The sequence below is a fragment of the Pleurodeles waltl genome, chromosome 11 (assembly GCF_031143425.1).
Source record: "Pleurodeles waltl isolate 20211129_DDA chromosome 11, aPleWal1.hap1.20221129, whole genome shotgun sequence".
NCBI lineage: Eukaryota > Metazoa > Chordata > Amphibia > Caudata > Salamandridae > Pleurodeles > Pleurodeles waltl.
This window is the reverse complement of record NC_090450.1, coordinates 955,876,312-955,891,696: the sequence shown is the minus strand read 5'-3', so window position 1 is coordinate 955,891,696 and position 15,385 is coordinate 955,876,312. Positions and strand designations below refer to the sequence as shown.

Here is a 15,385-nt window from a genome sequence, read left to right as displayed (position 1 = left end):
TCTCTCCCACGGGCTTCAGTAGCCCCTGAGATCAGAGGAAAGGGGTGGAGGGTGCGGGGGAGCTGCCCTAAAGTGGAAGAATCCTTTTCAACTGCCCACTTTTATAAATTGATGGGAGTTTGGGGGTGGGGTCTTTGTTAAGGAGAGAAAGCCGGTAGTGGGGCATTGAGAGGGAGGTGTCTGCGCCCCCACCTGCCAGGAAACAGTTAACACAGCTGGGCTAAATGGAAGCTGCCCCCTCCCTCTTCAATATTGCTCCGGCCTCCCTCCTATAGCTCGTTACCCTCCCCTCCCCCCCATCCCACCACCGCGCACGTGACCTCCCTGAAATGTGTCATGTAAGCCCATGCAACTGTAATTCCAAGAGGGAGAACAAAAGGCAGAAGGGAGTATATAAAGGGCCGGAGGACACCCCTAGCCAGAGCCTGGGAGAGGCAGCTGCGGCGCGCACTCACTCCCGCACTGAGGCAGCCCCGGGACCCCCCTCCAGCAGGATGGCCCTCAGCCCCCTCCCAGCAGCAGTCGCAGCCTTCATAGTGCACTTTATACTGGGGGCGCAGGCGCTGCCAACACCCAGGGGACACCCCCGGCACAAAGCCCCGGTGAGTAAGGGGGCGGGGAGCACCCCCACACCTCTAATGAGTTACTTTGATAAGTTGTTAAATGGACACTTTCTCTTTCTTTCGATGCTGGGGTTGCGCGCATCTCTGCCTGCTGCAGCCGGACATGAACGGGTTAAGACACCCTGTCCGGCTCCCAGTGCTCGGCGGCATCTGGACAACAAGTCTGAACTTCACCCGGGCGATGGGAGCAGCTCGGGTTTCACAGCGCACCTCCACCTGCCGCGCCGGGCTGTGTGCAAGCAGCTGCCCCCGGGGGCGTTAATGAGGGCAGCAGGGGGCACAGCCTTCTGAAACAGAAGCGTTCATCTGTGTCCTGTTTCTTCTTTGCCTCTGCCAGAATCCGGTCTGCTCAAAGTACAGCAACGGAGCGTGTGGTGGCAGGACATGTCTGGTTGTCCCTCAGTATAGCCCCATCGACAGTCTGGGGGGCAGTTGATGCCTGTTTGTCCCATAGCATCTTTCCCATTAACAGTCTAATGAGGGGGGCGGGTTCTGTCTGTCCCCCAGCATGGCCCCCATAGACAGTCTAGGGAGAGGGTGGAGGGGCTGGACATGTCTGTTGTCCCTCAGCATGGCCCCCATAGACAGTCTAGGGAGGGGGTGGAGGGACTGGACATGTCTGTTGTCCCTCAGCTTGGCCCCCATAGATAGACTAGTGAGGAGATGGAGGGGCTGGACATGTCTGTTTGTTCCTCAGTATGTCCCCCATAGACAGTCTAGTGAGGAGGGTGGGGGGAATGAGGGACTGAACATAACTGTTCCTCAGCATGGCCCCAATAGACAGTCTAGTGAGAGGGGTGGAGGGACTGGACATGTCTGCCTCTCCCTCAGCATGGCTCCCATTGACAGTCTACGGAGGGGGGTGGAGGGACTGGACATGCCTGCCTGCCCCTCACCATGGCACCCATTTGACAGTCTAGTATAGGGGAGGGGGGGGTAGACATGACTGTCCCTCAGCATGCCCCCCATAGACAGTCTAGGGAGGGGGAGTATAGGGCAGGATATGACTGTTTTGTCCCCCAGCATGGCCCCCAAAGACAGTCTAGTGAAAAGGGCGGGGGGGGGGGGGGGAGGTAGAGGGCTGGATATGACCGTATGTCCCTCAGAATTGGCCCCATAGACAGCCTAGGGAGGGGGTGGAGGGGCGAGACATGCCTGTGTGTCCCTCAGCATGGCCCCAATAGACAGTCTAGTGACAAGGGTGGGGGGGTGGATAGAGGGACTGAACATGATTGCTCCTCAGCATGGCCCCCATTGACAGTCTAGTGAGGGGGTGGATCGACTGGACATGTCTTCCTGTCCCTCAGCATGGCTCCCATTGACAGTCTAGGGGGGGGGTGGAGGGACTGGACATCTCTGCCTGTCCCTCAGCATGGCTCTCATTGACAGTCTAGTACAGGGGAGGAGGGGAGTTAGACATGTCTGTTGTCCCTCAGCATGGCCCCCATAGACAGTCTAGGGAGGGGGTGGAGAGGCTGGACATGTCTGCCTGTCCCTCAGCATGGCCCCAATAGACAGTCTAGGGAGGGGGTGGAGGGACTGGACATGTCTGTTGTCCCTCAGCATGGCCCCCATAGACAGTCTGGGGGGGGGGGTGGAGGGGCTGGACGTCTGTTGTCCATCAGCATGGCTTCCATTGACAGTCTAGTACAGGGGAGGGAAGGAGGGAGTTGGACATGTCTGTTGTCCCTCAGCATGCCCCCCATAGACAGTCTAGGGAGGGGGTGGAGATACTAGACATGTCTGCCTGTCCCTCACTATGGCTCCCATTGACAGTCTAGTGCATGGGAGGGGGGAGTTGGAGATGTCTGTTTGTCCCGCAGCATGGCCACAATAGACAGTGCAGTGACCGGGGGGAGTGGGGCATGTGTTTTTGTCCCTCAGCATGTTATCATGGCCCCGTCGACAGTCTAGTGGGGGGGGGGGGGGTGTCGGCAGGGGGGGGGGTGAGGCAGCACATGTCTGTTTCGCAGCATCGCCCCCATCGACAGTTTAGTTAGGGGGTGTAGAAGATGTCTGTACCACAACATGGTCCCGTTCGACATCCTAGTGAGAAGGGGAGGGGCACCACATGGCTGTTTGTCCCCCAGTATACCCCACTTCTTCACACCCGTGTGCTGTCCCGTCCTCCACTCCTCCCCTATGTGTACTGTCCCCTTCTTCACACCCGTGTGCTCTACCCTTCTGCACTCCTCCCCTGTGTGTACTGTCCCCTTCTTCGCACCTGTGTGCACTCCCCTCCTCCATGTGTACTTACCCCTTCTTCACACCTGTGTGTTCTACCCTTCTCCACTCCTCCCCTGTGTGTCCTGTCCCCTTCTTCAAGCCCGTGTGCTCTACCCTACTCCTCTATGTGTTCTGTCCCCTTCTTCATGTCTGTGTGCTCTACCCAACTCCCCTATGTGTAATGTCCCCTTCTTCACACCTGTGTGTTCTACCCTTCTCCACGCCTCCCCTGTGTGTACTGTCCCCTTCTTCACACCCATGTGTTCTACTCTTCTCCACTCCTCCCCTGTGTGTACTGTCCCCTTCTTCAAGCCCGTGTGCTCTACCCTACTCCTCTATGTGTACTGTCCCCTTCTTCACACCTGAGTGTTCTACCCTTCTCCACTTCTCCCCTGGGTGTACTGTCCCCTTCTTCACACCTGTGTGCTCTCCCCTCCTCCACTCCTCTCCTGTGTGTACTGTCCCCTTCTTCACACCTGTGTGCTCTACCCTCCTCCTCTGTGTGTACTGTCCCCTTCACACCTGTGTGCTCTCCCCTCTTACACTATGTGTACTGTCCCCTTCTTCACACCCGTGTGCTCTACCCTTCTCCACTCCTCCCCTGTGTGTACTGTACCCTTCTTCACACTTGTGTGCTCTACCCTCCTCCCCTGTGTGTACTGTCCCCTTCTTCACACTTGTGTGCTCTACCCCCCTCCCCTATGTGTACTGTCCCCTTCTTCACACTTGTGTGCTCTCCCCTCCTCCACGTGTTCTGTCCCCTTCTTCACACCCATGTGCTCTACCCTTCTCCACTCCTCCCCTGTGTGTACTGTCCCCTTCTTCACACCCGTGTGCTCTCCTCTCCTCCCCTATGTGTACTGTCCCCTTCTTCACACCCGTGTGCTCTCCCCTCCTCCCCTATGTGTACTGTCCGCTTCTTCACACCCATGTGCTCTCCCCTCCTCCCCTATGTGTACTGTCCCCTTCTTCACACATGTGTGCTCTCCCCTCCTCCATGTGTACTGTCCCCTTCTTCACACCTGTGTACTGTCCCCTCCTCCACTCCTCCCCTATGTGTACTGTCCATTTCTTCACACCTGTGTGCTCTCCCCTCCTCCACTCCTCCCCTATGTGTACTGTCCCCTTCTTCACACCCGTGTGCTCTCCACTCCTCCACCCCCATGTGTACTGTCCCCTTCTTCACACCTTTGTGCTCTCCCCTCCTCCAGTCCTCGACCATTGTGTACTGTCCCCTTCTTCACAACCATGTGCTGTCCCCTCCTCCACTCCTCCCCTATATATACTGTCCCCTTCTTGACACCTGTGTGCACTACCCTTCTCTACGCCTCCTCTATGTGTACTGTCCCCTTCTTCACACCTGTATACTCTCCCCTCCTCCTCTATGTGTACTGTCCCCTTCTTCACACCTGTGTGCTCTCCCCTCCTCCCCTATGTGTACTGTCCCCTTCACACCTGTGTGCTCTCCCCTCCTCCACCCCTATGTGTGCTGTCCCCTTCTTCACACCCGTGTGCTCTCCCCTCCTCCACCCCCATGTGTACTGTCCCCTCCTTCACACCTGTGTACCCTCTCCTCCTCCCCTATGTGTACTGTCCCCTTCACACCCGTGTGCTCTCCCCTCCTCCACCCCCAGGTGTACTGTCCCCTCCTTCACACCCGTGTTCTCTACCCTATGTGTACTGTCCCCTCCTTCACACCCGTGTACACTCTCCTCCTCCCCTATGTGCACTGTCCCCTACTTCACACCCGTGTGCTCTCCCCTCCTCCCTTCCTCCTCTATGTGTACTGTCCCCTCCTTCACACCCGTGTGCTCTACCCTCCTCCACCCCCATGTGTACTGTCCCCTCCTTCACACCCGTGTACTCTCTCCTCCACCCCTATGTGTACTGTCCCGTGTGCTAACCCCATTTTCACCCTTTCTTCACCGCACCAGTACCCACTGCCGCGCCATGAAATGTCCTCTGTGCACTGTTTCCGCCTTGCCACCTGCCCTCGGGGTATCACCCACGCTTCACGTCGCTGCTGTGTGCACTGCCCAGTTTTTACACATACCTTTTCTGTGCGTACTGTGTTTTTTTGGGCTTTTGACACCTGTCCAATGAGCACTTCTAGTGTTTACTGCCCTCTTCTGCCCAACTCCGTTGTAAGGACACCCCCTTCGCCTCTTCACGCCTGCCTTCACTGCCCCCTCTTCTCACCTGTCTGGTCTGCACTATCCCCTCCGCTGTCCTCGCCTGCGCTCACTGCCCCTTCTTATGTACTGTGCCCTCCCCCACGCCCCTGTGATCACTGTCCCCTCTTATGTACTGTGCCCTCCCCACACCCCGTGATCACTGCCCCCACTTCTATCTCTGTTCTATGTAGTAACTCCCTCCCCAGTCTCACCTGTGCTCACTGTCCCTTCTAATGTACTGTGCCCTCCCCCACCCCCCCGTGATCACTGCACCCCCTCTTGCATCTCTGTTCTATGTAGTAACTCCCTCCCCAGTCTCACCTGTGCTCACTGTCCCTTCTAATGTACTGTGCCCTCCCCCGCCCCCCCCGTGATCACTGCACCCCCTCTTGCATCTCTGTTCTATGTAGTAACTCCCTCCCCAGTCTCACCTGTGCTCACTGTCCCTTCTAATGTACTGTGCCCTCCCCCACCCCCCCGTGATCACTGCACCCCCTCTTGCATCTCTGTTCTATGTAGTAACTCCCTCCCCAGTCTCCCGTGCCTCCTCTGTCCCCATCCTCCCATCTCGCGGGTATGTTCGCTACCTACGCCGCAGTCACCTGTGCGTGCTCTCACCCTGACTCCTCCCCCTGGCCGTGCCTCTCTCTCGTCACCCTCCGCATGCGCGCTGCCTACTCTCTCTTTGTGTACTCCTCATCACACCTCTTCAGTGAATGCTGCCCCTTCTTCACGCCTCGGATGTGGGTACTGCCCTATCTTCACACCGCAGGTGTTGGTACTGCCCTTTCTTCATGCCTGAGATGGTACTGCCCTCTCTTCACACCTCGGATTTGGGTACTGCCCTTTCTTCACACCTCAGGTGTGGGTACTGCCCTTTCTTCACACCTCATCTGTGCCCACTGTCCCTTTCTTCACACCTCGCGTGTTTACTGCCCCTTTCTTCTCACCGCACGTGTGCCCACTGCCCCTTTCTTCTCACCTCACGTGTGTCCACTGCCCCTTCTTTACCTCACCTGTGCCCACTGCCCCTTCTCACCTATGCACCGAGTGATGCCCCTTTTCAGACCTCACACGTGATCATCGGACCCTCCTTCACCTCACCAGTGCCCACTTCTTCAGACGAGTCCTGCCTCTGTCCTATCTCATATACCTTGGGTTTCCTCTGTGGCACCGGAACGTAGGCAGCGGGTCCTTTCCACGCCCTCCTCCCCCGGCCAGCCACAGCACCGACATCGGCCTGCCCATCCACGCGTGCTCCCCTTTGTTGCCGGTGCAGCGGCCCGTTATCCTGTTTGTTTTGCAGCCTTTTCTTTGCCGTCAACTCCTGCCCCCCCCCCCCCGGATTACGCAGCCCTCTGAAAATCTGCAGCCTGGCTCTTTGCAAGTCAGGGTGCGCTCGAAAAACGTGCTTTTCGGTTTTGTGCAGGGCCATGGGGGCGGGTAGGACCGACGGAGCCCGGGCGAGAGGCAAGTTCAGCTAATGACTGTTTACTGGCAGCTCGGCCCCATTTCCCTTTCTTTAAAGGGACAGCGTGTGATAACACCCACCGAAGCGAATGGACGAAAGGCCACGTCACAGATTTGGGACTATGAGTGAAAAAAAATAATCCCTGCCAATGGTACCAAGTAGACCAGATGAACGTTTCTGAGTGAATTACCATTGAAACATTAAGCCAAAGGCACCATTCGAAGCAGGGTGAGTTCTTCCTATGAGTAGGGCCGCTCTAACTATGCGGCAGCGGAGGGCCAAATTATACGGCAAGGTGTGCCACACTATGTGGAATGAAAAGTCAAATTATGCAGCATGATGCAGGGCAGTTTGTTGTAGTCTTACCTTATTATTTTGTAATTGTAACGGGTTAACACTATCAGGGCAAAGGTGTCACCTCATTACAGACATGCCAACATGTTAGAAGATGAAAGTGGGAGGTATTTTAAAACTAATCAGGAAAATGTATTTCCTCCATTGACTGCTATCGAAGCAGCGGCGAAGTCAGACAGGAGACAGGTAAAATTACAACATAGCTAAAAAAAATCAGGAGTCTCCCACCCGTATTGGGTCTGAGGTCATGTATCTCATTAGTGCCAATCCAATACCCAATTACAGCAATAAGCAACAGAAAGATGACCAGTCAGCCTTTGTGAAGGGCCTTTCACTGTGCAGTGACACGTGTTGCCACGTTTTTAGTAGCTGCTGATCCGTTTGAGGTAGAAACACTTTTGTTTAAACCTGCAGATTATGCACTTGATGACAGATTATGTGGCAGATGTGACAAATCCATAGTTAAGTGGAAAACGCAACAACCTCAAAAATCGTGTAATTACAGTGACCCAGCCTATTAGACGTGAAGCATTAGGAGCAGGTCACATGTCATGGCTACAGTCAGGTCCATCCATGGTGCACAACTTTCTTCTGCAGTTGGGTGGAGTTTAATAAGGGGGTCAAGGGCCACAGCTGAATCTAGGGTGATTTATGTGCATGAGTCACAGGCCTTTTCTGCAGCCGTGATGGAGTTTACCCACTGGTCACCTGCGAGATGCTACAGGCAAGTCTAGCGAAGGGTCATTAGTTACTTCTAAAGCCAGAATAGAAAGTCTTGACCTTCTTCGCACTGAATTGCAAACCCCATCCTTGGGCACCAGACAGTCTTTATGCCCTGTTAGGTGATAGATTGGATGTATGACCTCTTGTCTTCCTGTCCATGGCCAAAACACAGATTACACACAAGGGATTGGTAACCAAAAAAGGAATTTTGTGGGTACATCCAGCTGGAGTGGCATTGGGCACTAACCCCCAGACACCGGAAAGTCTTTCTGCCACAAAGAGAAGGCGGAATGGGGGTTTTACTCCCTTGCTGCCAGCCCATATGTCAAAACTAAACTCAAAAGAGTCTACATATCCTTTAACTCACCACGAGGATGGCTGCAGTCTTTGTGCGCTAGGCCCCAGAAGGGCAGAATGACTGTTTAAACTCCTGTGGTGGGGCGTGTAGCCTGATGTCAGAATGGACCAACCCACACCCATTTAAAAAAAAAAAAACTCCTGGGCCCAAATTACATATCTGATGTTCCGTCCCTGTTTGAGCGTTGGTGCACCCTTAATTCGGTAAGCCTACAATGTACCACTTTACAAAAAATGCTCTGACGTGGTGCCATCGTGGAGGAGAGGACATTAGTGAAACTCCTGGCCTCAGTTGAAACCACAGCACGTTTACAGGAAGTGCAAAAGCCTCTTGTTAAATAGGATGATGTCTGAGGGGCCCCTGGGGCAATGTGTCTCCTGCTCAAGGGGTAAGTGAGGACTTTGCACCTCCTCTATGTCCTGCACAGTCAGAGGATATTTTGTCTCTGTGCCCATGTTTGTAATATGGTGCAAGTGCAAAGCGAAAGTGTTCCCTAATTTTCATGGAACCACAACCACATGCTACTGAGGGAGTGTCCCCTCATGATCACACCGGCCTCATCCATATTGCAGAAGGGGCACACAAGCATTTGCGGTCACTTCCACAATACCAAATGACGGTGGGGGAGGGGGATTGGAGGTGGCTATAAGGAATGGGCACAAACACCTGATAGGCACTCGGTGACTTTCTTTAATATGGCCCATGATATACAGCTTGGCACCTAGAGCGATTTTATCCCTCCCCCAGGGTAGAAATTCTGTTGGGACCTAAGTCGTGGGTTTGTGGCCAGCTATCAGGATGGGCACAGACCCACGGATTATTTTTGTTTAATGTATCCCTGTTGTCTAGTGTTCAAGTTTCCCAACTTCACCCAGTTTCGCTTGCAGCAAAAGTATCGAATGAATTTTTTTTTTAGCTGAAATATCGTCCAGCAAAACTTTTTTGCAATATCATTCTCCCACTAAAAATTCGATTTTTCTGAATTTTTCTTCTGCAAAATGTATTTAGCGGGATTTGGTAGCTCATTCATTTCATGTAGGTGTTAAATTGCCAAATTGTCACACTTTTGAATCCTGGCAAGTTCACTCAGCCTGTCACCCAGTGCTAAATTTGTGCTTGTTGTTTCCGGTGCTCAGCACCGGCACTTATTTTTGAGGGCCAGGGCTTATTCTTCTGCCTCAAGCATTTGCTGCGAGCAAAAGACACATATGGGAAAGACAGATGAAGAGAAAAACTAAAAAGCGTCACAAAGGAAGAAAGTAGAAAGCTGCAAGAGTGAGCTGAAGGGGCAGGGACTGGGTGTAAATGGATTAAAGAGGCCCGAGATTTCTTCAGGATTACGCTGCCTCAGTATTCCAAACTCACACATTTAATTGCAGCAGCCGCATGTTTAAGAGGAGGGCTTTGAGCACCGGCACCTGTTTAATTACAAATTAAGCACTGCTGTCACCCTCCTGTGGACGATCAAATGATGACGACATTAAATATTCAATGGCATTTAGTGAACGTGCACTTTATAGATGCCATGTTAACTGAAGTGTTCCACTGCACTTTGATTTGGTAAAAGTTTTGTGAAGTTGGTAAGTTTTTAAAAACAAACTTCTTGATATACCCCTCCATTACTGGCTCTTCGACCGCTAAACAGCCTCTCCACCCCCCCCCCCCCACCTCAGCGCCTCGAAACCCTAACGGGTACATAGCGCGCTTTATAAATACTATGATTGATTGATTGATTGATTACTCCAGTCACTCCAACTAACAAACTCACATATTCGCGGCTCAAATTAACTCATAAGAATACTAAAACTGTACTCATATTTCCCTATACTAATCCACCACTAATTCCTTTTGGATTCCATAGTAGCGTGCTACTCGCCGAAAAGCACTTTGACGCCTCGTCAGGGATAGTAAGCGCTATATAAGTACTATTACAATACAATACATTGCAGAGGAGAACATCTTCGCATTCCAGTAATATAGAATGGCCTTGGTGTGGAGTGGGGAACTCCCTGAGTGAAGGAGGTCTTTCTGCACTGTCCTGGCTGTGAGGAATGTAGGCATAAGTCTATGCATTGGCCATTTCCAATTACACATCTATTTTCTGTAATAATATATTATAGTTGAGTTGTGATGTCACACTGTTTTATTAGAGCTAGAAGTGTGAAAAAGAGGCCACTGGGCAGACTTGGAACTGTTGCTAATACAAAGTCCTAGTTTACTTCTCATTTATTGTGAATACTTTCACTGAAAGCGCACAGTCAGTAGCCTAGAGACAGAGATCTATAGCAGTGGGGTGTCAGGGCGATGGTTCGACTATGCATTATAAATAATTTACAAAAACATCTACTGTGTGGAACTATGTGACCTCGGTGTTCTGTGGCCTTTGAGGGGCACTTCTCCTTTGGCCTTGTTACTCAAAGTTGTAACTGAATCCTTCGATTCCCTGTGATATTCTTATATTACACTCTGGGCCCCTGGGCATACTCACCAGGGTTGGCTAAATTATGCAGAGAAAAATAGTTAATTATGCCTTGTAGGGCAGTTCATTTTGTGGCAGTGACATTGCTTCAACGTGTCATGTTTGGACATGTTAACACTCTCTGGGCAGAGGTTTCACCTCAGTATCAGTTTAACACCTAAATACTGCCATCAGCCATTGGAAGATGGCAGGTTAACTTTTGGAAAAGGTCGATCCCTGTGCAGCAACCTGCGTGGCAGAGTTTTTATTACCTTTTAATCCGTATGAGCTCGAAACAATCTTTTTTTTTAATTATATTCTGCAAATTATTCAAAAGATGATGAGTGTAGCAAATCCATAATTATGCGGGAAACGCCGCAGAATCGAGTATTATATAATGATTCTGCAGCAAGGACTCTCAAATCTGATGAATTTAGGAATGTGCCCCTCTCCCAACCGGGTCACAAGTCACACACATTAACTTGACGGAGCATGTCCTTTTGCCGCGCTGTGTAAATGCAGACGGCCGTGCCTGTCTGTTTGGGAAACATCAGTTTACACTTACTCACTCAGAAGAGGAGGTAATGAGGCATGAAACCGAAAGACCCGAAGCTGAGCAAGAGGGGCGGGGCAGGAACTTTAAAGCTGCTTTTCACAAAGGCCAGATCTAGAAATAAGGTTGAACTGCATTGAAATACAATCATTGAAAAAGCCAATAGGTCTCTCCTATCGGCGAGCTGTTCGTTTCGTCAGTAGGGTTGGGTGGTAAACAAAAGTAGCGGGGGAGGGGCAAAGGGGTGGGTACAACAGTTACAAAAAAACCTGTATGACGTGGCCATCGCTCGCCATGTCATAGCGTTTTTTTTCATTTTGTTTGTTGCAGTGCTTAATTTGTAAATAAAAACGTGCCTGTGCTCAAAGCCCTCCTCGTAAACAAGTGGCTGCTGCAATTAAATGTGTGAACACGGAATACTGAGGCAGCGTTATCCTGAAGCCATGTCAGGCCTCTTCAATCCATTTAAAGCCACTCCCTGCCCCTTCAGCTCACTCTTGCATCTTTCTCCCATTGTGACGCTTTTTCATGTTTCTCTTCCTCCGTCTTTCCATATGTGTCTTTTGTTCGCAACAAATGTTTGAGGCAGAAGAAAAAGCGCCGGCTCTCAAAAATAAGTGCCGGTGATCTGCACCGGAAACAACAAGCACAAATTAATCACTGGTTTGTTGGGAGAGTGGAGAAGAAATGGACATTTGCGGGTGGAAACAAGGGTGGTAAAACATTGATGGTGCAGGTTGGGGGTGGGTGGGTATGATGAAACAGGGACGTGGCAGGTGAGAGAGAAGGGCAGGTTGGGGGGGAACCGTTATGGGGGCAGAGAGTGACATAAGAAACAACAGAGGTGGGACGTAAAAAGAAGCAATATGGATTTGGGGGGTTGTGGGGGGAGGGGGGCGCAGGCAGGGCAGAAAAGAAGCAACATGGGGAGTGGGGAAATAGTGAGAAGTATAATGGATGAGGGTGGGTGGTGGATGAGTGCAGGAGGGAAGGGAAGAAGAAAGGGGAAAAAAAGCACATCGATCACAGCACCAGAACCAGAAGGAACTTAATACATTTGAAGCAATCAATACTTGGTCGATGCTCCTGCAGAAAGAGGAGAAGATGAAGACGGCTTGCACTGCCCAATTAGAAAGCAGCATAGGAGAGTGTTAGACCCGACACACCAAGGTAGTGTTTCCACAAATTTGTTTGCTTTTTCTAAAAGATTTTGCTGATTCTCCCTTAGTGGCCTGAGGGCCCTGGACACTTTCCCACTGTGAGTACAGCGTGAAAGTGCACACGTGCCTTCAAGCATATGTTGGGAGGTGGCGCTGCCAAGTGTGTGCACGTGTGCCCACTGGTGGTTTAAACATGCATCCAGCCTGCCATAGCAGGCCTTGTGTGGGCACTTGCACCTTGTTTTTTTTATACATGTGTCCAGCCTGCAAATGCAGGCTTGTGTGTGCACAAGGGCATATATGCCCATGGAGTGAAGAATACCCATGTGTGTTTTCACTGCCGATAAGAGCTGCTCTGCCCATACGTTATCATGGAGGAAGTGTTACAATTACTCCTAGCTGCAACAATGGATTGCAGAGGAGCAGCCTCATAATGTTTGCTATCATTGGATTTGTCCTGACAAACCCCTTCCTATGGTAAAGGCGGTTTTGTCAATAATCATAGAGAAATGTTACTTCTAGAAAGTGGGCGTTTCTCTGCCCTAAAATGCTTTGTGTGCTTTTTAATTTGACTTTGAGTCCACATTGGAGGATGGGGTAGCACCTCTATGCATTCCCCAGCAACAGCTATAAAACTTTGACACACAACTGGAATGAGGACCTCTGCCGTTTGTGGGCCTGGCTGGATAGATTGGATGGAGAAGCTTTGACACTTGGCCTCTTGGAGCCAGATCACGGCCCAACTAAAGATTACGATCTGCATTCCACAGCCCCATGGCAGACAGGGCTGAAATGTAGGGGAGACATCTGTGATTAAAAGAGGAACCCTCTGAACCTCCCGCAGCTTCAAAGGCACACTACAGTATAACTGCTGGTGCCATACTGTAACAAACTAAAGACACGTTTGCAGAGATGCGGGACCGAAGTTACCGGACAGCGTTGTGCACACTGCTAGAGGATTCTGTTGTGCACCAGGAGTAATTACTACCCTGGAAATGGACTGTGTACTCTTCCTAAATAGTGGCTGACCTGGATGAATTGCCTGGTGCCCAGTGGCACCCCAAAATGTGCTCTCCAAGGGCTTGTTGGCTTGCCCCCTGTTCTTTGGTGGAGATCTCATGGACATCAAAGACCTCCTATGAGGGACCTACATCTACCTGTGACATCTGGAGAGCGGTGCCCTCTGAAGTGCCCATATCATCTGCGGGTTCCATCTGATGGCAGGGGTGTGAACATGGCACCACATATTGTGCCTGGAGACTGGATTGCCTGGTGCGGAGCCTGCAAAGTACTAACATCATTCAAGGAGTGTGGGCCTTTATCATAGGGCCACAACACGCCTAAGCATCTTGCTGGTGGTTAGCAGATTCACTGGCTGTGGGACTCTGCATGGCCCACTTTGTCGACAGTGCTGCATTTCTCTCTTGCGACATGCCGATTGTAAGTTTGTTGCGTGCAATGTCCGATTTACAGGTTGCGGAGGACAGGGCGTACCTGTAGCAGTGCCACATTCTACCTTGTGCGACACAGCTGAACTTGCGCCTCCGTGTGTGTGTGACTGGATTTGTCTTGTGCGACTCAAGCCATTGCATGCCAAACCTGGTGCTTCATTCCATGGAGGTACGGAATTGGTAGCTCTTCATGTGTAATTGGAATTGTCTGGTGTGACTCGAGGCATCGTGCACCAGACATTGTGCCCCATTCCAGGGAGGTAGGGAATTGGTAATTCTTTGTGTGTAATCGTAATTGACTGGTGCATTTCAAGGCATCATGCACAGGACTTTGTGCCTCCTTAAAGGGAGGTATAGAATTGGTAACGCTTCACGTGTAATAAGATTTGTCTGGTGCGACTCAATTCATTGTGCACCAGACGTTGTGCCTGATTCCAGTGAGGTGTGGAATTGGTAACTCTTTGTTTGTAATCGGACTTGCCTGGTGTGACTTAAGTCATCGTGCACCAGACATTTTGTCTCATTCCAGGAAGATATGGCATTGAGACTTTTCGTGTGCAATCAGAACTGTCTGGTGCGACCCAAGCCACTGCACACCAGACGTTGTGCCTCATTCCAGGGAGGTACGGAAATTGGTAAGTTTTCGTGGGTGATCGGAATCGTCTGGTGCAACTTAAGTCATCGTGCACCAGGAAGGTGTGGCATTGGTAACTATCTGTTTACTGGAGTGCCTGGCCTGGTCGTGCACAATTGTAAACAACATGTGTCCTACAGTGACCTCTACAGCTTTGCAGACCGGGGCTTGTGCCGGAAGGCACGGTGTGGAGACCATTGAGTGAACTTCCAGACTGGGGTCAACCCTCCATTTGTCAACTGCTGCCTTATCAGCCTGTTATCTATTCTCTCCACCCTTTACCTTCCCCTCTGGACTCTGAATACGTTTGACTCTGACCGCATTCAGCCTAATACTTGGGGTAGGATCTTTCATCTTCAAATTGTGGGGGAGGAGTAGTAGGGATTGGGCTGAAGGTGGGAGGGAGGTTTGGGCCCCCAGGGTCTGCGAGTACAGTGACAATTAACCTGCTGGATATCAGTGCACCTCATTTGGCTGCAAGGAGCGAGTGTGTGCGAGTGCATGCTATTCGGGTCTGCCTGATATCCGTGTCACCGTGTGGTGGTGTGGAATGTGTGTGTGGGAGTGACTGCCTGTGACTGATAACTCCGCATGGTGGGGTTGCCGTACACATTGTTTCCTTGCTATAAGACTATCACGGTTGACATTGGTTTTTACTAGTGCAGCCCAGGCTGTGGAGCTATTTAAAAGTGCTGGAAATATCTGTGCGTACCCATTGCTGCTAACATTGTGAACCGGGTTGCACCCTATAATTGTGTAATACTGAATTGGGATAATTGCTGGGGTGGGTCTGGTTTGCACTGCATGAGCATACTGGGAGGACATTTAGGGTTTTCCCTCAGTGTACATAGTGCTAATATTGTTTTTAACACAGCTTGGCCTAGTGCTGCTAGTGATATTTCTGAATGTGATTTATACCCAGATTTATATGATGTTAATGTTCCATTAATTAAGGTGTATATTGAATACATATACCATTATGAAGTCTCTTTTGTGACGTTCAGTGTATATTTTGTGTAAGGGTGCTGTGCCACTGCTGTACACATTGCCCTTGTGATAAGCCTGACTGCTCAGTACCAAGCTACCCAAGGGTGAGCGCAGGTTATACGGTGAGTGTAATCGCCTACCCCTGACGGGAGCGGTAGGTTCTGCCTGGCTAGGGCCTCTCCTCAGCCAACCAGAGTGTGCTGTCTCCAAAAA

General features: G+C 51.1%; 1 protein-coding gene across 1 annotated transcript in view; it reads left to right on the top strand.

The window, feature by feature from the left end:
- Positions 1-328: 328 nt before the first annotated feature.
- Positions 329-15,385, top strand: part of MMP11 (matrix metallopeptidase 11) — a 119,602-nt gene continuing 104,545 nt past the window's right edge. The window contains exon 1 of the mRNA XM_069215182.1: positions 329-602. Within this exon, the coding sequence (XP_069071283.1) occupies positions 330-602 (273 nt within the window). The 5' untranslated portion in view covers position 329. The remainder of the gene's footprint in view (positions 603-15,385) is intronic.